This window comes from Piliocolobus tephrosceles, chromosome 10 (genome assembly GCF_002776525.5).
Source record: "Piliocolobus tephrosceles isolate RC106 chromosome 10, ASM277652v3, whole genome shotgun sequence".
Classification (NCBI taxonomy): domain Eukaryota; kingdom Metazoa; phylum Chordata; class Mammalia; order Primates; family Cercopithecidae; genus Piliocolobus; species Piliocolobus tephrosceles.
This window is the reverse complement of record NC_045443.1, coordinates 51,197,940-51,221,167: the sequence shown is the minus strand read 5'-3', so window position 1 is coordinate 51,221,167 and position 23,228 is coordinate 51,197,940. Positions and strand designations below refer to the sequence as shown.

The following is a 23,228-nucleotide window of genomic DNA, read 5'->3' as shown; positions in this document are numbered from 1 at the left end:
GTGGAGTCTTGCCTGGATGTGGGACTTCGACCCTGGCTAAATTCCCCGTTAAAGACCACTGCACTCGCTCCCTAGAGCCCTGGGGAGGCTGGAGAGAGGGAAAGAGTCAAGTTACAGACCAAGAGAAACTCCCGTCTCCCTGCTGCTTGGATAGGAAAGTTTCCAGAAACCCTCAAAATCACAGACTAGAGGGAAGGAGCGAGCCAAGAAGGACGGGTAATGAGGAAGGGAGAAACTGGTAATTAGTTTTTTCCAATGCGTTGCTGGAGAGAATTCCCTGTGATCCTAGGGAAATAAAGGTATTAGGGAGGAGGGTGGGGGAGGCTGAATCTTGGCCGAGACTGAGGCCCTGAGGGATGGTGTCAAGGGAATCCTCCATGTCGGGTTCCCGAGCTCCTCATGCAAGTGAGAGACCCCTAGACTGAAGGATGGGGCTCACCTAAGACTCTCCATTTATTTGGGCCTCTGTACCCCCTTCATTCTCCCAGAGTCTACCTGCTTCTCGGTTCTTCCTCAGTCCCTTGAGCAGCAGGGGCGAGGCTAACAGCATTCCCTCCTCATCCCCCAACAGCACCTTTCCACAAAGCAGGCGTCCAGACACCGCTGCTCCCCAGGCATGCCCCCCCTTCTGGAAGGTGCAGATCTGGCTCAATCCCTCTGCTCCCCACCCCTTTCTCCCAGCCTGGAGGAGTTGCCCTATGGGTCCGCTGGCCTTCAGCCCTGCTTCCAAAGCCCTGGCTATTCATGGCTGGCCAGTACAGGAGCCTGAATTCACATGTTGTTTCTTTCCTGGCTTAGCTCCGGGTGACGCACAGGGAGGGACAGCACTCGCAGGTGTGGAAGACACGTGCCTCTCATGCCCAATGCTTCTGCTGCTCCTTCCTAGAAACCTGAAGAGCGCCCTAGCATTACGATTGACCCCAGGGTGCAGTGCTCAGATTGGGCCCTGCTAGCTCCATCCCCGAGGGGCTACTCTGTCCTTAAGGTTGGGGGACTTACTTTCCCAGCCTAGCAAGGACATTGCCTCTGCTCCCTCACCCATTCAACACACAATTACACTCCACTCACAGCAGGAACCTCTAGGGCTCTTAGGGCCTAGTTTTATCTGAGGCAAGGGCTGGGAATGCCAGGAAGACCCAAGCAGCTAGAGGGAGAGGAGGAAGCATGAAATCACACTGGCTCCAGAGGGACTAAGATGCCAAACTACAGAGGATGAGACAGCTGCCCATCCAAACCTGGTGATGAGGGAGGGAGGGGGCACTCTGGGACCTCTGGGTTCAAACAGCCACCTTTGGGATGCTTTTGCCAGTTCAGGCAGCAGTAGCCTGTGGGCTTAGAAGCCACAAAACCCTCCTTCCCTGCCTTTCTCCCCAGCTTCCCACCCTGCGTGGACTCTGGGCCACTGGCCAACGGCTGAACTCACCCCTTGCTGGAACAGGGGGCCCCAGAGGCATTTCGAACTTGTGTCTAGAGTTTACATACCCGTACAGACACCAAACACCCTTGTTGCTGCCGCTTGCTTTCTTCTCAACTGAAAGGGTCAGGAAGACCTGACAAAACTCTAAACAACCAAGGCCTCTCTACCCCAGTTGACTTGCAGTCAGAGAGAATAAGGAGTGGGAAGGGGAGGGCTGCTCTGGGTAGACAAGCTCCCCCATCTTCCTACTTCCAGCAGCTTCTTCGGCTTCTTCTCTTCTCCCACCCCAGCCTGAGAAGGCCTTTTCCCCTCCCCCTAATGAGTGGGAAATGCCTTCTATCAAGTGAGGGGGGTGGCTAGGTAAATGGGAGAAAGGGTCTGAGAGAGAGAAAAAGAGAATTAACTCACAGCGTTCGCCTGGGATTCATTTGCGAAGATGTAACCTCTCTCACCATCGTCCCCAGCGCCGTAATCCCCTCTAACTGCCAGGCCCTCTGTCCTAGCATTAAACCTCACCAGCAGCTGCGTGGCTGGACAGTTAAGATTATATATGATGTAAATATATTGTGGGTTTGTCAGCTCTCCCTACACCATAAAACTTGGTTTAATGATATCACGTGGTCCCCCAAGAGCCACTCACGGGCTTGCCTTCAGGCTATTCACATAAATAACCTCCAAAAGTTTCAAACTCCTAAATTCACATAGAAGCCATGCCTATTTCTCTAATGCTCAGTTACACTAAAAAGCCCTGGTGCTGTTCCTTTGCCCCACCCCCACATCCCCCTTGCAGGGTGGAGAGCGGGGAGAGGGTAGATCCTTATTTATTTATTTACTTACTTATTTCCATAAGGACCTGTCGCCTTCGAGGTCGTGTTGATATTTTTGTCCTCTTATTTTTTCCTCCTCTCTCCTCTAATTGCTCAGAGTGGGCCATGTCCCCCCTCTTCCCACTCCCCCGGGAAGGTAAGTCATGCTTCTTCCCCTTCTTTCTCGCTGCCAGAGGGGGTGGGTTCCAGGGCAAAGTGGATAGGCAGGCTCCATGGTCGCTGTTTGGAACCCAGAAGCCCCCTCCATGAACTCCCCCAGAGCAATGCCAGACCCTGGTACCTGGAAATATGTTCTAGGAGGCTGGCAGGTGGGGAAACTACTGCAGGTCCCAAAGCAGAAGCCCCTGTTCAGGGAGAAATCAGGGATCTGGGCCTTACACACCCCCAGTGTAGGGAAGTAGGTACAAGGCCTCTGGCTTGGTTGCCGCCGCTGATGCCGACGCTGCAGAAGCCGAGGCTGGGGCCTGGGCAGACCTGCAGATTGTGACAGGAAGGAGGAGAGCAGGCGGGCACTCTGTGTCCACCCAAGCCTCGCCAAAATGAGTCAGACCTTCAGCTCCTCCAGGGAAGGAGAGGCCCAAACCCTGCCGGGAGGAGGCAGTCAGTGCACGGTGGGGCTGGTGTGCCCTGCCTGGCAGCTCTAACCAACGTTGCCCCATCCATGACAAAGCCCTTGGTTTTCCCCCGGGGTGTTACACCTGTCCCTGGGGAGGAAGCACAGGGCCTGGGCAGCCTGGGAGGCTGGAGCGGGCTGATGCGGGCGCCACAGCCTCTTTTTTAGTTAACTGTTACCCACCGGAGACGCCAGTGCTTCTCCACGCTTCACTGCTCGCCCAATAGTTTTACTCAGCATGGAGAAAAAATTAAAATAACTCCCTGAAGAAAATTACACATTTTATTTCAGAGAGAGAGAGAGAGAGCGAGAGCGAGAGCACGAGCTGGTCTGGGTTGACTGCTGTGTGCAAGTTGAGGAGAGACAACAGGCGCCCTAACCTGGCCTGAGTGCAGTGCGAAGGGGAAGGGTGGCAGTTGTGGGCACTGTTCAATAAACATTTGTTGAGACTGCCTATGTGCCAAGCATGGGGTGAGGAAAGGCTCCTGGGTCTTTTAAAAAATGACTGATGGGTAGCTTAGGCAGTGGGATGCAGTGTAAGTTAGTACTTATAATAAATCCAAGGAGCATCAGCATTAATAATCATAAATATTCCCTTGCCCCTCCCCAGAGCCTCTCTGCTCCCCTTTCTTCTTGGCTACTCCTGCAGCCCAGATCCAGACCCTCACCCCACCAGTGTGGGGGGAAATCACCCCCTTGTGGGAGGTGGGAGAGGAAATGCAGTAAAGTTTTATGGACCCTTCCCACATTTGTTTCTACTGTAAAGTGCTTCCTTCCCCAGCCCATCCCAGGAACCTGGAGAAGGACCTGAGCCTCAGACACTACCTGAATTATCTGCCTCCTCCCACCCCCACCTTTAACCCATCCTCTCCTCCACACAAAATCCCAGAGACTGAGATAAATGATGGCAAACAGACGTGACTCCAGCATTGCTCTATGCAGCTCCTTTCCCAGTTAACTGTCCTGCATAGCCCTAGGCCCTAGAAGGTGGTGGAAACAGTCTGAACATTTCCTGCCAGGCTGATACATGCTGCAGATTGCCCTCCCTGCTCCCTCTTCCCCAGTATCTTAGATACTGAGGCACACCTCCTCCAACTCTCCCAACACCCCCTTACCAAGCAATGCCACTTCCCTTTAGAGGCCCTTCTAGGAGCAAATGTGTCCCTAGAGTGAGGGCTCAGCCCTCCCTCTATGTCCAGCAAGGCCTCTCAGGGACCACCTAGGCCCAGGAAAGATCTTCAGAAGCCCAGAAGGGCCTGAGGCTGAGCACGGCGGAGCCACTGGTTCCTGCACCGGAGCTTTGGCATACAGTGGGGGATGCTGCCAGTCCAGAGGCCTCATGGAGTGCAGAAGTGTGAAGGCCTTGGACAGCCACAGCATGGGAAAAGCCAGTACCTGAGGCCTAGGTGCCCTTCTCTTCCCCCAGAGGCTCTTGTTGCAGCCAAGGATCAGGAAAGGAACTCAATTTCACCTTCCTCTACTCACTGCCCCTAGAAGCTAGAAAATGTTTTAAAGGGGAGGCTTAAAGTTTGTGGGTCTCCTTCTGCACCTCACAGCCCATTTAGACAATTTTACCCAATACATGCCCCAAACAGACAGGAGCCACTGCATCTTTAGTCCTGTTCTCTCTTCGTCTTTATTTGATATGACAAAATATAGTTTCAGGAAGGACCCAGAGTCAATAAATAGTTGGACAACAGCAACGGGTCAGGAGGGCACAGAAAGTCGTGGCAGGGACTATGGGACAGCAAAGGGCCTCTAGGACCACTTGCTGGGGTCCAGTGTCAGGAAACCCCAATAGTTGAGCTAGCTAGCAGGCTGGGGCTGCCGGCCTGAGAGGGCATGCAGCAGGCGCAGGCTGGGGAGGTTCCCGGGTTTGGGGGGGAAAGAGGTTGTGGAGATAAGGTTTGGAAAGCATAGAGCAACAGTGGGGGACCTAGGCCGATGTTCTCCTTTCATATGCAAATAATTCATAAGTGAAAATCTAGTTTAGTCGCTACAAGGAAGCACCCCGAGTCTAGGGCCAGGCACTCGCCAGCCTGCGGCTGTCTAACCCGTCCAGCCAGGAACAAAGGAGAGGGCGAGGCTAGAGGGTTGGGCGAGGGTCCTGTGGCGCAGGCCGGGCCCACCTTAACTCCGGAGGGCCGCGCTGAGGCTGAGAGTCGGAAGACAGCCCAGGCCAAGGTTCGTTCAGCGCCAGCCTGTACGCCGCAGCCCTCCGGGGAAGCCCTACGGAGCTTGCCCTGGGCCCCGGGTACCGAGTTGAGCCGAGCTGAGGGGAGATGGGGCAGCCCGGGCAGCCCTGCGGGAACCCTGGGTCATTAGGGATGCGTAATGCCAAGGAAAAGCGCTTTTGTCTGTGAGGTCCGGGAGCCCAGTGCTCCAGCACCTGCCCCCGCCCCGAAATATAGAGAGAGGAAAGGCGAAAAGGAAAGGCGCAGGGACCGGAACAAGCTAGGGGCGCGCTCTGCGGGCCTCCCCCGCTGCGTCTAAAGAGCCTCTTTGCTTTTCATTTTGGAATCTTTCTTCCACTTCATCCTGCGGTTCTGGAACCAGATCTTGATCTGTCTCTCATTGAGACACAAGTTGTTGGCGATCTCTATGCGCCTGCGGCGAGTGAGGTAGCGGTTAAAGTGGAATTCTTTCTCGAGTTCCAGAGTCTGGTAGCGCGTGTAACTGGTTCGGGACCGCTTGCCGTCCGTCTCTGGAACATAAACCCCACCCCAAGCCAGGAAGGGGTGAATAGCGTGCAGCGCTCCCCCGTCCCCACCCCAGCCCCAGACCCCCACCCGCGGCCGGAGGGAGAGGAGGCGAGAGCCGCAAGACAGGCCCCGCGGGCCGCAGGCGGGCCGGCCTGGCCCGGCCCAGCCCAGCCCCGGGAGAGGCGCCTCCGCCCAGGCAGGAAACTTTCCACCGCAGCCTTCTCTTTGCAGCCGGAGGGGCTGAGGGCGGGGGGTTGGGGGGAAGAGGGAGACCCAGGCTCGGACCGAACAATAAGCACCCTCGAGATCCGAGCACCGGGGACCCCCCTCCCGCCCCTCCCGAGTCGCTGGAATCCTCCGGAGCCGCGAGCGCCGGCGGAGCCGGCTCCGCAGGGGAGGGAGGGAGGGAGCAGCGGGGGGATCCCCGCTCGGGAGCCCCGCGCTCCTCACCCTACAGATCCCTCTATTTTTTTAACTCCCTCCCTCTCCCCCAAAAATTGAATATTGCCTTTTATACACGTTTTGTTCCTATGATCCAATTATGTCGTCGTAAATTTGGGCGCACACAGCCTCTAAGCCTTTTAGTGGACAGTTTTACGAGCCATTGATGCCTGGATCGTAAAATTTATGGCCGCAGGTTTTTTTTCTTTATTTGCCCCGCATGGCCTATAAAACCCAGGCGGACCCGAGCGCGCAAAATGAAGTCCTAAAGTTTACCGTGGCTCATGTGCAGTTTGGTCATCCACGGGTAAATCTGTGGCGGGGCCGGTGGCTGGCTCAGTCCGGCGGGCTGCCCTGTCTGCGCCTGCTCCTCTTTGATCTCCCCACTGCTCTTAGCTCGCTCCTCCAGCGCCGGGCGAGCCGCCTTCTGACTGTACATCCCGGGGTTCAGAGGAGCCGCTTCGTCTCTGCCCAGAGCGTGTCCCGGAGCGGCCGCGGCGCTGCAGGCGGGGCGGTCGGGGTGAGCCCGGGGGTTGGCAGCCATGTCTACCCCGTGGAGAGAGTTGGAAGGCGCAGGCGGTGGGAAAGTGATGCTTAAGTCCAATCCGCCGTAGCAGTACCTGGATGCCTGCACCTCTGAGGCCGATCCATAGTTCCCACAAGTTTGCATGTTATAGGCAGGGATATTGGGGCTCTGCTTATAGAATGAATTGGCTACGTAGGAGCTCATGGCGGGGAGGGCCCAAAAAATTTCTGCACCCTTTTTGATTAAGGGTGATTTGTGACTCTTTGAAGTTGAGGGGTTTTTTGTTCTCCAAAGTGCACAATTTATAGGTGGAGATATCTCTTTCTTTATCCTATGCGCTCTTCCCAAATAAGGGAGCCTTAAATAGAGTCACGTGACTCGAGCGGCCACTCATAAATTTGGCTTGATGACCTCCGGGAGGTTAGTGATGGAAGCCGGCGAAACGCATCTCGATATGTTGGCAAAGCCCAACCAAGGGGGAGAGGGAGTGAGAAAGAAGGAAGGGGGAGGAAAAAAAAATGGTTCTTGGAATTGGGGGTAGCCGGGACAACAAGCCCACAGCGACACCTGGTGCCTATATGGAGGAATTGCATCCTGGAGCACCAGCTTGCTTTCCGGTAGCTGAATTTCCTGCACTGTGAAGGAGAAGCTGGTTGTTGGAGCAACCTCTGAGCTAGCCTTTTAAATTCTATTTAAAATTGGGAAAAGATGAGGCTCCACCTATAATGCCCAGAGTGCTTTTTGTAATGAATAGCCCCGTTCTCCCAACCGCCAGGGTCTTCCAATCTTCAAAAATGGCTGAGGAAAGGAGATTTAGTTTGGTAGGGTGGCCCATGTCCAGGCTGGAGACCCAATGGGGTTTAACTTAGGTTCCCTAAACCAAAGGTAGAAGTCCCTCGCAGGCCCTAAGGCCCCACTACTGCAGAAGAGGTGCCTATCAGCAAGAGAAAGTAGAATTAGCCTCTGGAGAGATAGACAGGACGCCCAGGTGGAGGGATCCTGAGTGGTCAGAACAAGATAGGGGGGTCATGAAGCTGAGGGTGCTGCGGGCTGTCTGGGATGGATCTGGAGGTGAGGAGCCAGGTGGAGTTGGCTAGACCTCACCATGCTATGGTCCCCAGAGTGGCAACAAGGCAATTTTCAAGTGTGTGCGTGGACACGGACAGAGCAGACAATGGTCTAGAGGACTGCTCTGTCTCCCTGTGTGCGATCCTTATGTGGTACCTATGTCAGAGGTTTTAGACAGAAAATAGATGTTAATTGAGGGCATGGAGAAGCAAGATTGAAGCCTCCACAAATATTACGTGAACACGGCAGAGGAAAAGGCCCGTTTTGTGACCTTTGGGGAAAAGGTCTCTGGGCCAGGCTTTCCATGGACCTGAATCCATAAGATCCACAGGAGAGCAATTTCTGAGCTACCAAGAGGAATGGGGCGGACTGGGAGGTGGGCAGGGCAGGCGCCTGGGTAGCCTTCGCAGGGTATCTGCAGCCATTCGGCCCCATCCTCTTCCCCAGTAGCCCCAAATCTCATACTTTCCCGCCTGCTTCTTCCCAGGAAATCTCCGCCCCCGCCAGAAGGCCCCCTCCTCACTGGTGGAGGCGCTGGAGGCGAGGGTGGGGGTACTGGAGGGAATCTGAAGGGCCTGGAACACTCTGGCGGATTTTTTCCCTCCGGAGACCCCCCTCAACACCTCTCCCCGTAGGCCCACTCAGGTTTCTCTGGTCAGGCTTGGAGAAAGAAGGCCAGGGTTGATAAACGGTTAGGGTCCGGCTGCGCTCCTCACCCGCCTCTTCACCCGTTTGAGGAGAGAAGAGTAAGGAACCAGCCCGGCTGGAGCTGTAATGAAGAAGGAATTTTGTCCCGGCCACGTCAGGAGTCCCAGAACCGGCGAGAGCTCAGTTTCCAGGCTTTCTCTCTCAAGATGTCCTTGAATCGCTCAATCCCTGCCGACAGGGCTCCAGTCCCGCTGTCTTCTCTTTCCCTCCGCTCTCCGCCTCCGCCACGTTTCGCAACAGCCGGCTTGGCGCGGGCCTGGGGCTTGCTCTCAAGGCGCCCCCCACCTCCAACTCCCGGGAGTGGGCGGAGGAGACCCTGGTGCCTGGATAGTGCTTCTTTACTGGTCTTTCGGGACGCCTCGGGGTTCGGACGCCTAGGATCCCGGCGCCACAGAAAGGAAGAAAGGCCTGCGTGGGGCTGGTGCCCAAGCCGACTGATCCGGGCTCCCCCCGGAACAAAATCCTACGCGGCCTTTTTGCCGCAGGGTGTGTGTGTTGCTCCGCGCAGGAGCTCAGAGAGGCCTCCCAGGCCCTCCAGTGCGATCGCGAGAACCAACAGAAGGCCGGGGCCGGGCGCCTGGGCTCCGGGGATGGCGAGTGCGGAGGGCTGTGGGCTTGCAGGCGGCGGGCAGGCGCGGGAGCGCTTGGAGCCTGCTCCAGCTCTCATCCCGAGGCCGGCGGGCGAGCGAATTAACAGAATTCCCAGTATAAACTTTTAAAAATAATATCAGTTTTATTAAATATTCGAGAACGGACCCAGAGGTTGGATTTATACAGGAGGGTAACACGAGGGGATTTATTTATTTATTTATTTTATCCTACTGGCTAAACAAACGTCATTCACTTTTTTTCTCTCTTTTTGTAATTTTCCCTCTTTTTTTTTTTTCCTTTTTGAAATGGAATAGGAACACTGACGGTGCTAAACATAAATATAAATACAGAGACCACAAATACAGCTAAAAATATTCACACAGAAACGGTCACAGTTTGTAAAATGCCATAATGACCCCCAGGATTCATTAAATACAATTTGCCTGGGCTGGGCATTTGCTGGGGCAGAGGGGCTGGGCAGGGACTGTGGGGAGGCCCTGGGGGTTGGTGTGGAGCCAAGGCGCGCCCTCCTTGGGCCTCTTGGCCCTCCCCGGCTGCCAAGCCGGGCCCTGAGGCCCGAAGCAGAGGCCCCAGGCCCGGGTGCCGGCCCTCTGCACGGGGTGCGGGGGTGGGGGCGTCGAGGGAGTTGGGGGAGCCAAGTCCTCACTTGGAGGGCAATCTGTAGAGTCTGAGTTCAGGGTCCGAGCCCCCAAGGCCTGGACGGGGAAAGGGGCCTGCAGACAAGCCGAGAAGGAGCTAGCAAGGGAGCGAGGAGGAGGAGGCGCGTGGTGAAAGAGAGTTGTGCGGTGAGGGAGGGGGTCCAGAGCTGACTTTCAGGTCCACGTTTGGCTCCCTAATTTTGTTTTAGGGACTCAAAACACATCAATTGTGCCAGTGATAAATACAGAGTGTGTGATTAGGGCAGAGTTGGGGGGGAGCGAGGGAGAAAGGGAGAGAGGGGTGGCAGGGACAGTCCTGGTCACTCTTTCTGCTTCTCCTCTTCTGTTTCTTCTCGCTTTTCCTCTTTTCCGCCCAGGCTGTCGGCGGTCGCCCCTCCGCCGCCCCCCGAGAGAGTGGACGTAAGATTGGATTCTTTTTTCCACTTCATCCGGCGGTTCTGGAACCAGATTTTGATCTGTCGCTCGGTCAGGCAAAGCGCGTTGGCGATCTCGATGCGCCGGCGCCGCGTTAGGTAGCGATTGAAGTGAAATTCCTTCTCCAGTTCCAGGGTCTGGTACCGCGAGTAGATCTGGCGGCCGCGCCTCCGGTCCGCTCCGTAGCCGACCCCTAAAGATCCGGGCACAAAACACACTAAAAGCAATCAGCAAGGCGTTCTCTGCAGACTATTTCGCCTAGCAAAGTCCTGACCCTCCCAACCTGGCCAGCAGCTCGCAGCCCCATTAGGGCTCTAGCCTTTTCCCGTTTGCCCTGCCCCACCCCCACTGGGGGTACAGCCAGGACCCCAACTTCATTCAGACCTCCCATAGGTGGGACGTGTGTGTCCCAAAGAAAGGTGTGTGGGGTGGGTGGGGGGGGGGGGGGGGGGGCAAAAGGCAAACGGAAAGCTGCAAGTCTAAAAGCTGATTTTTGAAAAATTCCAGATAATGGGGATGAGGGCCCCCTTTCTCAAGGACTGGGCTCCCCCATCTCCCCAAGTATCCTAGTTTCTTGGAAACTTCTCCCCACTTCTCTGCCTCTCCTCTTCCCCTCCCTTCTCCTCAGACTGACTCCACTTTGGGGGGCTCCCCCATCTTCTGCTCCCTCCCCTCATCATCCCCTGCCCTGTTCCTGCCCCCTCAGCTCGTCTTGGAGACCTCCAATCCGTCAGGGGCCAAGGGGGCCAGGCCCCTGCAAGCGAGCGGGAGGCGAGCTGAGGGGGCAGAAGAGGGGGCCTGTCTCGGCAAGGAGACGAGCGTGATTGTTTTTATGGGGCCATAAAAAACTCTCTCCGCCCGTTCTTCTAGGGAAGCCGGTCATAAAGCCAGTTCAGTTTATTTAATTTATATCTCGGAGCTGTAAAACTCACCACTGTGCGAATTCATTCGCTGCATCCAGGGGTAAATCTGGATACTGGCTTTCTGGTCCTGGGGCGCAGTCCTGCCCTGCTCAGAACTAAAATCCTGAGCGATTGAGGTCTGTGTGTTATGTCCTAAGGTGTTTTGTCTGCAGTTTGAGAGCATGTCTTTCTCCTGGTAAAAGGAATTAGATCCATAGTCATACGGCCCCCGGCTGGAACTGAACACGACATTCTCCTGTGGCGAATAAAAGGGAGTCGAGTAGATCCGGTTCTGGGCAACGGCCGCTCCATAGGTCGAGAAATGCCTCACTGGATCATAGGCGGTGGAATTGAGGGCGACGTTGGGGAGGACGTCCTGGCCCCCGGCGAGGTGGCAGGATAAGGAAGGGTTAGTGAAGTAGGAATTCATCCCTTTGCCTTTACCTGGTCGGGCTATGATTTCTTTAATATTTATTTCTGTCTCCAGTTTGTACTCGGAACTAGATGGTTATAGGGACGGCTCCAATCCAGGACAGACAAAATGACAAAGTCAGCTGACCCCCTCCCAGCCAATCGCAAGCCAGATGTCAAGAAGGGGGAAAAAAATCGCTTCTGCTTCTGTTGATTCCCTAGTTGAGACTAAGTGTGTGCTTTGAAAGTAAGACTTGGATTTCTTTTAAAAATATATATGTAGGGGAACTGGTTTGGTGGCGAAAGAGGGGTGCACGTCCCTGAGCAGAGCCTTGGGACTTAGGTAAGGAGAGCTGTACTCCCAGGAAATCTCTTAGCCCCAGCTAACTTTGCTGTGCTGTGGCCAGAGCAGGGCTAGATAAATCCCTGTATTTTCAATTTGGTTTCATCTTTTATATCTGCCCCCTTGTAAAATTACACCCTGATTTCTCCATGGGAGGAAGAAGGAACTCCCTCCCAGCACAGGAGGGGGTCCCCAGAAATTCTGCAGGAAATCCTGGTTTGACACTCCATGGAGTGAGTCCCATCACTAAACTAGTATTTTTTTCTCCAATAATTAAAAAAAAAAAAATCAAAAGTAGAAAGAAATTTCATGAAAACTGTTCCCCTGAGTAAGTAGAGTGTGGCTGAGAGTCTTGAATGTGGGAGGGATGTGGGGAACAACTAGGTCTAAGGGGGCAAGACTTCAGGGTACAGTGGCAGAGTGGGCAAGCGGGCCACGCATCTGCTCTCCTTTGCCTCCTAGTTCCCTTCTGCCTCCTCCTCAGGACCCCTCTTTTGGGAAAACTCTTCCAGCATTTCTGCCTAAAAGGGCAAATGTATAAAAATGCAATAGAAAAAGGAGAAAAAAGAAGTAAAATGTAGGGAGGTGGCACCGGAGGGGGAGAGACAGAGAGAAAGAGAGAGAGAAAGGAAGAACGAAAACTCTGAGAATCTTTCTAGAGACATCAACTCCTGTTTATGTTGGTGAGAATTTATGATTTGGAGCCAGTGAGGGCCGGTGGGGTAATTCACATAGGATCCAGCCAGAAAGAGAAGGCTGGTGGGGCTCTGATGGACAGTTAGTTGGCTTCCTGCAAGCTCAAGCCCCTGCCTTGGTCAGAAGCCCCTGCCCCCTCTAGACTCAGGGCACCGCCAGTGGAGGCGCCCCTGGACCTGAGCTATGAGGCTTGGAGACTTCAGAAAGGGGTTCTAAGGAGCTCTCACCCAAGTGCCAGTCACCCCTGGTGGGGATAGGCCTCTTAGCAGCCTCAACCCCCATTTTTCCCCCCATCTTGAGGCTAAAAAAAAAAAAAAAAAAGGAAGAGATGGTTACGAAAAGGCCGCTGAATCCGAGGCTTCTGAGAGAGCCGCAGTAGGCGAACTGAAACAGCGGAAAGTGTGCAGATGGGGGTTTTCTCCTGATTAGTCCAAACTTAATTTGATATCGTGATATAGGCTGAAAATGCTTTGAGTTGACAAAGAGGGGTGGTGGGGAGTGTGCAGGGAGCAGTGAAAGCTCATATTCTCCGTCCCCCCCACCATTTTTGGGTGGGTTGGGGGGGAAAACTGGTTATAACAAGAACCCGGATGTCGCGGGATTTTATGATCTTTTCCTTCTGTGTAACAAAGCGGAGTAATCAATGGGTAGCAATAAAGCCATAAACGGGACTATGCTGAGAAAAAACTCGTTTATTCATCTTCTGTAACGTTAAGGTTTCCCTGGAGTGTCGCTAGGAGGGAAAAATAAAGTTTCGAACCCAAAAGCAGACAGTGTGCAGGAGCTGGTGGAGATAACACGTTAGTTAATACGTGAACCTCGTTAGGGGGTTGAAGAGTCTTCCTGTCAGACAATTTGTGTTGGTTTTAAAAAATACAGCCCCAATCCCATAGAAAGGACAGAAATTTGTCGGTATTTGGAAGGGAAGGGGAAAGACTCCTATAATTATGAAGGTTCCTCCTTCTAGACCACACTTTCTTCTCCCCAAGGCAATGAAGGGGAAAGGGTAGAAGAGGATTTTTAAATTAAGAAAAAAAATTTTTAGATGAGTTATCTCGTTTTGGGGTGACTTGGCAGGTACACAAACAGACACCAATGTGAGTTGCTTTTTGCCCTATAATCCAGCTGTCCTCGAATACATGGCATGCCTGAGCAGAGGTTTCTAACAGCTGGCTGAGGTTTTAGGCCCCCTGGAGGGCAAGAGGTGGGGGAGAGACAACAAGGCAGGAGTACTCTGGGGGCTGAGCTAGGGAACAAGTCAGTGCACCCCAGGACACAAGTAGCCTCTCTCAGAGTTCCCAGCCTCCTTTCTGCCCTGAGGGTAATGGTGTAACAAGTAGAAGAGGCCGGAAGAGAGAGTAACTCCGTCCCCCCCACTCCAGTTTCAGAGAGAGAGAGATTGCTAGAGGGATAAATCATGTCAGTGATATTTCCTTCAAGATATTAAATTGTTGCAATGTACAACAAATTGAATGATGGAAGATAGGATGTCTTAATGAGGTTTCGCTTTCAGTGAGTGTTGATTTTCTATGTACTTAAAAATCTCTTTTATGTCTGGGTGGGGGAGGGAAGGACCTTGGAAGAAAGAAGGGGCTTCTGGGGCAGCATGGACTACAGCCCCCAGCAAGGATGCCTAGGTTTCCTTGAGCCCCTCCTCAACCATGTCTGGAGAGGAAAGGGGCCCCAAAGTTGGGGAGATTCTCTATTGGGGCCTAAAGGCGGTGGGCTCAGGGGGATTGGCGACCTGAGAAGCAGAATGTGAGCCTCAGCCCCGGAAAGTTAAGTGTTTTATGACATCCCTAAACAGAGGGCAGAGACTGAAAGGTCTCGCCGATTTATAATGAACAGAAACCAGCTGCTGGGTGAAAAAGGCAGAAATGCTGGAAGGGGGAGAGAAGGGGAAACAGAAATACAAATAAATTCCTCCACTGCTTAAAGACTTTTGGCAAAATTAATTTTCAACACACTCCCCTTCATTACCTTTCATTCCTGAGGAAAGAAGCCCTCTTCTTTCTCTTAGATCTTTAATTATGCAGCTGAAATTTGCTGAAAGGATTCGCTCCAAGGGGGGAGAGCAGGTCAGATGAGCCCGATCTTCCCTCCATTGGATTATATTTTCCTTTTCCCATTTCATGTTAATTTAATTTAATTTTATTTTTTGGCAAAAGAATGGCTGTCTATAGGGGGAAAGTTGGGACTTAGAGTTTTCTAAATATATTTATATTTTCCTGTTAAATTTGTCTGAAAACAATTATGGAAGCTCATCAGCAGAAGCAAGAACAGATGTTTTATTAAAACTGCAGTTGTGCTCTGTAAATATGCACAAGTCTTGGGAAGGAGGGGAGAGAACTTGTTCTTTGTTTCTATAAAACCAGCCCAGAGAAATCAGAGAACACTACCCCCGCCCCAACCCCATCAGGCTTGCAGGTCTCCTTGCTGTTGCTCTGGCCCCCTGGCCTCCCGAATCAGGCATTCGGAAGGGGCTTGGTGTCAAGAGCAGATTTTCACTTTCAGAGAGGCTTTAATTAGTGGATTCAAAAACAGAAATCAAAAAACACACAAAAAGAATACAGAGGAAAAGTTGCCACTTGCTTCTCCAGTCCTCCCCAGTGCAAAACACATGCTTTTGATAGCGCTAATTATAGGAGAGAAATTTACTGCCTGCGCCTTGGACCTGAGTGGGGTGCAGTCACTGGCCTGGAGTCCCCAAGGATAAGGGTGGCATTGCAGCCTGGGCACTTGGGGATTTCCCTAGGCAAGTTAAAAGCTACCACTCCAGCCTTACTCCGCTTTAGGCCAGGGAAAGCCTGGGGGTCTGTGAGCTTTGAACTGGGGAAAGGGTGGGTGGGACTGGACCCAGCCTGAAGAGGTTCGTGGGCAGGCCTCACCTTGCTGACTTTTGCGTTCCATTCAGCTCTGGGAAATATATTAATTTCTTGGGGAGGGATATTTGAAGTGAGCGGGATGAGATCTGGAATTTTTATTAGGGGACAATATTTTCCAGAGGTCCTCCTGAGTTGTGTTCTATTTCCTCTCTCTCCCCAGATCCCCCAACTCTGCGCGGATGTTTGTGACTCACCCACCCTCGCACACAGATACACATACTCTGTTCCTGGCTGCTGCGTCGCAACTACAGCTCGGTGCCTCCGGAGGCTGCTCAGGGACCCAAGCACTGGAGCCGCAGGACTCAGTGCTCCGTCTCAGCGCTTGGCCTGGGTGCTCAGCTGCCTGGACGCGACCGTAGCTGCCCGACCCTGCCCCCACCACCCCCAATTCTCACTTTTCTGAGCAAGAGAAGAGCGGTTGCCCCGCCGGCCCCTTTTGTGCCACTGGACGAGGGTTAAAATCCCTGTTACGGAGAAAGCCGAGTTTCAGTAATTGCTCAGCTCCCCTCACAACCCCTTAACCACTATTTGGTTAAGGCTTTGCTGTTCCAGAGCGACTGCTTAGTTGGCCCGATTGGTCTATTATTAGACTTTTTAATTTAGAAATAAAAAATAAATTCTACTCCAAATGCCTGCTGTTTTGTGTATAAATAAGCTCCTTTGATCTCCATGGAACTCCTAGTCAAAGGATCAGATCGCAAAGAAAGCCTCCTGGTCTGCCAGAGAACCCGAATGCAGGGAATGCTGCTTGGGAACACTAAAGCATGGCTCACCTAAGGGGCTTCAGTTTCCCATAGATATGATGGGGGAAGCTGTCTGAACACATACCTGCCCCCCCTACACACACCACATTCCAAAAAGGAACACTCCTCCTTTCAAAATTTAGGCATGGAGAGAAGTGAAACTTGATACACCTAACACAGAAATCAATTCCATTTTGGGGTGCTAATATTTTGGGGACAGGGCCCGGGCTGATCAGCTGAAGGGAGCTGGGGAATCAGCAGGGAGGAGGAAAGGAGGAAGAGGCCAGATTGAGCATGTTAAGCTGCTGAGAACTGCCCCCAAACACCTCCGAGGCCTGCGCTGGTGACTCGTCTTTTGGGCTAAGAGGTTGAGAGGCTACCCGAGCTGCTTTTGCTTTATTGCAATTAAACGGAGAAGAAAGGTATATGGAGGGGCTCTGCTAACTCATGTCACATTTCCTCTCCCTCTTTCTTTCCAGATTTCTGCCTGACCTTTCCTAACCAGCACTTCACTTACTGCTGCTACCATCAGCAGACACAAACTCTCACATCGGCATTTGTTTGGCTTCTCAATTCCCTTCTCTGACTTAAGGTTAACATAAAATAGGTCCCAAACATCTCTACCCCATCACGCTCAACCCTAAGCCCCCTTCCAGCTCCATCTGGAAAAAATCATTTCTGGCTTTTTGGGGGCTGGCGCCCAAGCCTCCCACCTCGATTCCAAGCAGCTGAATATCAGCTCAGGAGGGGGATTGGGGAGAGCCTGGGGATATAGCTCTCTGAGCTGGGAATGGGGAGAAAGCTTAGACGCCTAGGGACACTTGAGGGGGACAAAGCAAGTGGCCCTGCTTGGCCCAGGAGAAAAATTAAAATCCAGAATATCCAGAATATTTTCAGCCCCCAGAATAGGGCCTCAAGAGGATGTCCCATGAAGAAGAAGCCACAATAGGGGGTGTGCTGCTCTGCGCTGGGTCAAGGGATCCCCAGCCTCCTGGCTTCTTCTATACCCCTCCACATGAAGCATTGCTTGGCCCTATTTGAGAGGTTCATGAGAATTATAAAATTCAAGAACTCGGTATTTATGACGTCACAGTGAGTTGTCATATAGAAATTGTAAGTGTCCTACCAGTTATACATGGCAGGAGTTTTGTGTGTGGGTTCCCGCCCTCCCTTCATGTTTTTTTCCTTTCCCCCTCTTTCTCCCCCTGGTCTAGCTTCTCCTGCTTGAAAATAAAATGTTGTTATGTTCTGGAACAATAAGCCAACAATAAAACAGCATCCTCATTTCCCTATAAATAATTTTATCCTTTATTGTTTGCAGATCTGAAAGAACCATTTAATCTGTGCTGGCAAAAAGAGAGAGAGAGAGAGAGACTGGGAGGGGAAAATTAATTTCAAAAATGAGAATATTACTTACTTGAATGATACTGTTTTAAATTTAATAGCCAGGAGCAAAATTAAAGGCCAAAAGCCAACTATCTGACTCTACACCTGGCGGGATTGGAAACATATAGGATCTTTAGCAAAGGGGCAATTTAATTTTGTAGGATTTGCTTAAATTCACTGCAATTTTCGGGGGCTGAGGAGAAGGAAGTGTGGGAGGAGAATGACATGCTATATCTAGCTTTATGAATCCACTAGCATTACTCTAATTTAAAACCCAACAACCCGGTCTCAGGGAAACTCCTGCAGAAAGAAGTGGGGTAGTGGGGGACTGGGTTGACGGGGGTGGGCTCAACTTTCTCAGTGAGTGTGGCCCCCTTACCAAGTGGTTACCAGGGAAAGGAAGAAATGCCTAGGCAAGGGAAGGGTTGCTCAGAAGTCTCTCCACCACAGGGACACCCGGAGGTTTATGGTGTCCCCATAATTCCCCTGACCCTATAAACAGCTGCCCTGTTTTAAGACTATTTCTGCTTCTTCCCCTCCAAAAGGGAGAATGCAGGAGCTTGTGACGGCAGGAGGGGGTTGCTGGAAAGGGGAGGGAGTTCGGGGATAGCACTGCACTTTGTTCTCCTGGGTGAGTTCGCTGGTTTGGCGGGTTTCTGACGCAGGGTGGCAGCAGACAAAACAAGTAAACAACTCACAGACACAATAAACAGGAGCGGCAGCGGCACCATGGCAGAGGCCATGGGCTGGGCAAGGGGCACAATCCTGAGGTAATGTCACCCCAGTGCCCAGGGTAACCAAGGCCCAGAAAGCCTAAGGCTGCCCTCCGTGAAGGGTGGAAGGAAGGTGGAAGAAAGCTGCACATGTCTTGGTGCAGCCTGTCTGGACAAGAGTCTTGGGAGGAACCCGATCACCTAGAGAGTGGCGGAAAACCCCTCCAGCCCTGCTCTAGTCCCTGCTTTCTTTTTTGGGGTTTTCCACTGACATTGATATTTCCCCTCTGCTCTGTCTTTTTGTGTCTCTGGAAGGGAAAAAGGCTGGGAAAGAAGGCCCATTAATTCTCAGCCTCGGTAGCCCATACTCAGTGCTCTAGGCCACAGGCGGTGGGCCCAGCATCCTCTCCCGTGCTGCTTGGACCAGCCTTCTCCCTGACCAGGTCTCGCCCTGGCTCAGATATTGATGAGGATTAAAACGTAGTTCATCCAGTAACCGGATCTGGGTATTTGGGGGACCTTAGAGAACTCCCAATTCGCCACCAGGGATGCAGGCAAATCGGGCTGGGGCGGGGTAAGTGGCTGGCTGGGGTAAGCAGGGGGAGAAACATATTCACTGCATCCCTACCCCTTCTGGTTTGCCTTTTCCACCAGCTTCTCCAAGCACCCTGGCCAGCAGCCGCCCCAGACCACTGTCTAGAGGCCACCTTATTAACCACTCTTATCCCTTCATCGCCCCAGGGAGGCTTCCAGTGCCAGGTCCCTGTCTACTCAGAACTGCTTGCAGACCCACCACGCCTGTGAAAAGAGTCCCACAGAACTCAATTTCAAGACAACTGGTCTCCCTTGTAAAATACTTTGTAAGTTGGCAGAGTTTGCTAGAAGGTGTGGAGAGAAAGCAGAAGGGATTTAGTATTTCCCCAGTCCAGCTGCTCAGGCAACAAAAGCAATAAAGTCTGAGAAAGCCTTTATGGCGTCCATTGGTTACTGGAACCTGCATACTCCAATTCCAGTGCACACATATTTCCAGCAGAGCATGCACAGAGGGCCTGCTCAGTGCACCCGGTGCCTCCATGAGCCCATTCTCATCTAGTGAGGGTTAAGAAAATTTTGCATGCACATAAAATGGTGTTTGAGCGAATATAGGCATGGTAATATACAATTAACCACCAAGGAAATATGAGTATGTATATATTCATGCATAAGCCTGAGTCTGTACATTTGAGCCTGTATATAATAAATACATAACACTCCCAAGCCTGGTTTCAGAACACAACAGCCAACCCAACAAGGTCGCCTTCTCTAAACAAGGTTGCATTCTGTCGGGATCACAACTGTCAGACCAGGGAGAGAAAGGGTTTGCTCTGCCCATTTCTCCTTAGCTAGGAACCGGCACGTGAAATACAGCGGATGGCAGGGCTGACCAAGCCCCTTGTAAGGAGAGCAGGCAGGCCTAAGGGTGCCCAAAGAGTGGGCTCAGAGCGGGAGGCTCCAAGGAATGTTGCCAGGCCCTGACCCACAGATTCCGTGTCTCTGCCTGGGGTGTGCAGAGTCCTTGAGCCAGATTCTATTCTCAGCCACCCTGGCTATTATTAGATAATCACGGAAGGGCTCTCCTGCAGTAAGGACCACGTCAGCAGGGAATGTGGCCTGCAAGGAGGCTGAGAGTTGCCACTGGTGGATCCTCTTGTGCTTCTGTTTGAATGCCAGACAAGGAGAGAAAGAAGGAGAAGGGAACGAAAATCGAAAGTAACTGGGAAGCAGAGAGTTGGTGTTGGAGTCCACTGGGGTCCAGTTTATCCCCTGGCCAGGGTGGAAAATGAAAACAGAGCACCCGTCGCTGCTGCTCTGCCTTCTCTCCTTGCCTCTGTCTTGTGAGGATGGGTCTAGGGGTGAGGGGCATAGGATGGGGGTGGAGGAGCTGCAGGGCTCTAGCCAGGAAGGAACAGAAAATCAATTAAAATATTATATAAAGACACCTCAGGATGGTGCTGTTAAGCGGCCAGCCTCGAACTCTAGCACCCCCAAATCTCACTGTGGACACACTCGGGTCGTTCCAGGATTGAGATAAATACCCCAGCCCTCACCCAGGCCCGCCCCTTGGGTGGGAGGGGGCCCTTCTAATATTCCAGGTGAATCTCCACTGGCCTGAATGGCCTTCTCTGGAAAAGGTTTTCTTTGGGGGAGGACAAAGGACACTTGTGTTCCCACCCCCCCATCAGCGGCCATCCACAGGGGCGGGGGCAGACAAAATACAGGCGAAAGAGAGAAATAGAGGCCTCACCGGTAGGCGATTCCCACATTACGCCAGGAGAAAAGCTCCCTTTTTCGGGCCTCTCGGGCCCCTCCAGTGTCCCACCGCACTCCCTTTGCCCTTTTCAGGTCCCACAGACTCCGGGTTCCCGCCTGCCGCAGGCTGGATCTCCGGGGCGTCAGCCCCTGGGCCGTGCCTGAGCGGCGGGAGAGCGCGCGGCAGCCGGAGCAGGCGGCGGGCTGGGCCCATTTGGGGAGAGCCAAGCGTTTTTCTCGATCGTAAACAAGGAACGCGAAATTAGCCCCTCGTCAGACGCCTCTGCCGACACACAAGTCCTACTGAGGGGGGGAGGGGGAGAGAAAATGCCATTTCTTCCCCCGGGAGAATACCTCAGAGGCCTTTATGTTGGCTGCGAAAGGGGAATTTTGGGGGGGCAGAAAAGGAAGGGAAGGCGGTTGTGGGGGGAGGGGAGATAAAATTCACCGTCAGCTCGGGCCCAAGCGGTCTGATCTGAATGCAAACTGTATTTTTAAGAATGTGATAAAAACAGGTTTCTTCCCCCTCCCCCGGCCCCCCACAGGCGACGGGTCAGGGTTTAAACAGGAAATCGTGGAGCGATCCCCTCCCCCACTGGGACTTGGCGCAGAATCCCAGTCGCGCCTGTGGGAGAGGGTGGGGGTGGGGGGGTGTCTTGGCTTAGATTGAAGGTGAGTCTGGCCCCCAGGCTCTCTCGGACCTCGTGTGGAATATGCTCCCCCACGCCTCCGGGTGTGTCTGCCTGGGTGTGTAGGCGTTTGCGTGTGCGTCGCCCTTTATAGACAGAAATTCACACTTATAGGGGCCGCCTTGGAGCCTCGGACCCGGGCCGGGGTCATATATCAAACTGCAACACATTCAGGGCCACGTACATTTGGAAGAAATTAAGCCACTGTGTTATGAAACCATATGCGTCGGGTTAAGACTATACAACAGGCCATTAGCACCAATTATTAGAGAGATCCCGAGTGCCCAGGACTCTCCCGCCGCCCCAGGCTGACGCCCCTACCCCATAAGCCAGCAGCCCCCTGAATCCTCACTGCCTCCACACAGCACCTAGGAGACCCTGCCAGGAGGACTGGGCCTGTCCCCGCCCAGCCTAGGGCCTTCCCCATTCCCACCTCTGCCCTAGGCGAGGCAGGTCCTAGCAGCCATGCGTGGCCAGCGGGCATCCCGGTCGAGTGGGCATCCCGGCTGGGATGGCCGCGGTTGGGGGTGAGGGGCGCAGGGCCCGGGAAGGGAAAGCCGGTAGGCCTCTTTCTCCAAGCACAAGATGGCTTTTGAGTACTGCATCCCCCACCCCCACCCTCCACCCTCCACCCTCCACCCTCCACCCAACGCAGGGCACCTCCCACCCTTCCATCCTCCCGAGTGGGGGCGGGAGCAGGGGGTGGGCAGACGCTCTCCTCTCGGCTGACGCGCACCAGCCACCAGCCTCCCCCCTAATTGCCAATTAACAGGCCCCGCCGGCAGCCTAGATGCGCCCGCTTCCTGCTCGGCGGCCCGGCCCTGGGCCCACACTGCGCATGTGTGAGCTCTAGGAGTCGCGCTCTCTGGGAGGGAGGAGGCTGCCAGACAGGGAGGGGACGCTGGAAAGTTTGTTTGGGGGTTGGGGGGCTGACTTTGCTTAGGGGGCAAGGGGTGCAGCCTCTAGGTTCTCTCTCCCGCCTGGAGCTTGAGCTTCCAGTTCTCCTCCGACCCAGTTCCATTAGCCGAGAGCCCGAAGATCTATAATAAGCAGGTACTGACACAGTGGGCAGTAAAAGCTGGCGCCCTAGACCGCCAGCTTGAGCCCCACAGGTGCTGTTCCCTTGCCCCTCCACCCCCAACTTGGCACACAGTGACACCAGGACAACACAATCGCCCCACTACCAGTTACCAGTATTCCAGTTTAACCCCATTTCTCTCCCACCCCCCACTTTTCCTCCCCATTACTACCTATGCGCCCACCCTCTCGCCATCCTCCTCTACTCCCTAACGAAGACAAGCCGCTGCTGTTCTTGTCTTGACACCGCCACCCAGCTACGGACCATTAGTTACATATTTGAACCAATAAGGAAACACTTACCGAGCGCTGCTGTCACTCTCCCTCTCTCCCTCTCTCTCTGCCTCTCTCTCTCCCACTCTTTCTCGTCTTCCCTCATTCTGTGCGGCTGCCGAGCCTGTCTCAGCTCCACACACACACATATGCTTTATATAAATTCAAAAATAAAAATAATTAAAATCATCCAAAAGCCAAACAAAATTAAGGAGAGTTGCAAGAAGGGGGCAGGAGACCCAGCCTGGGAGAGGGGAGGGGCGGAGGCATCTGCAGCTCCCTAGCTCAACTCCTGCTCCTGCATTCCTCCTGCCCCTTGGGGGCCAGAGGGTCGGGAAGGGAGAGAGAGATGCCCTCAACTTCTGTCTCTCCCCTCCCATCCCCACCCTCTGCAGCTGCCCCCAGCTTCGGCAACTCCACCTGGGAAGAAAAAAAATTAAATGGGGGGAAAATAATTATTAATCAGATTAATTTAAAAAAACTGCTAATGAAGGGAGCGCCCAGCGCAGGTTTCCCTGGCAATGGTTAGGCTCTTAGAGAGAGGACTGTTCTGCGGAGCGCTCGGAACGGACAAACCACAATAAAAAGTTCACGTTCATGGATGGAATCCACATGACTTCTTGTGGCCAATCCAACTTGTGAGTCGATCGTAAACTTTTATTACTCAGCTGTAAATTTTCTGCAAACAACCGGGAATGCGATGCATTTGTGTAGCGTGTGCAAATGGGCGCCGCGGTCGCCATGTTTACCCAATTCTCTCATAGAGGGAGCATCCCCGGACCCCCACCCCACCCTTACCCCCACCCACCGCCCACTCCCCACGAGCCGGGCTGC

General features: G+C 53.3%; 2 protein-coding genes across 3 annotated transcripts; both read right to left on the bottom strand.

Moving 5' to 3' along the window:
• Positions 1–4,469: 4,469 nt before the first annotated feature.
• Positions 4,470–6,798, bottom strand: HOXC5 (homeobox C5). Its single transcript, XM_023210917.1, has 2 exons — positions 6,277–6,798; positions 4,470–5,561 (listed from the first exon to the last, which is right to left on the bottom strand). Exons 1-2 carry the CDS (start codon positions 6,728–6,730, stop codon positions 5,347–5,349), a joined length of 669 nt encoding a protein of 222 aa, XP_023066685.1. The 5' UTR covers positions 6,731–6,798; the 3' UTR covers positions 4,470–5,346.
• Positions 6,799–9,010: 2,212 nt separating this feature from the next.
• HOXC6 (homeobox C6) lies at positions 9,011–22,948 on the bottom strand. 2 transcript variants are annotated; one of them, XM_023210916.2, is made up of 3 exons: positions 22,425–22,948; positions 10,920–11,265; positions 9,011–10,180 (listed from the first exon to the last, which is right to left on the bottom strand). In XM_023210916.2, the coding sequence occupies exons 2-3, from the start codon at positions 11,071–11,073 to the stop codon at positions 9,873–9,875; spliced, it is 462 nt and encodes a 153-aa protein (XP_023066684.1). In that variant the 5' UTR covers positions 11,074–11,265; positions 22,425–22,948; the 3' UTR covers positions 9,011–9,872. The 2 variants fall into 2 exon arrangements, with proteins under 2 accessions (XP_023066684.1, XP_023066682.1); XM_023210914.1 differs by lacking the exon at positions 22,425–22,948 and having other exon boundaries at positions 10,920–11,431.
• Between the last annotated feature and the right edge of the window lie 280 nt (positions 22,949–23,228).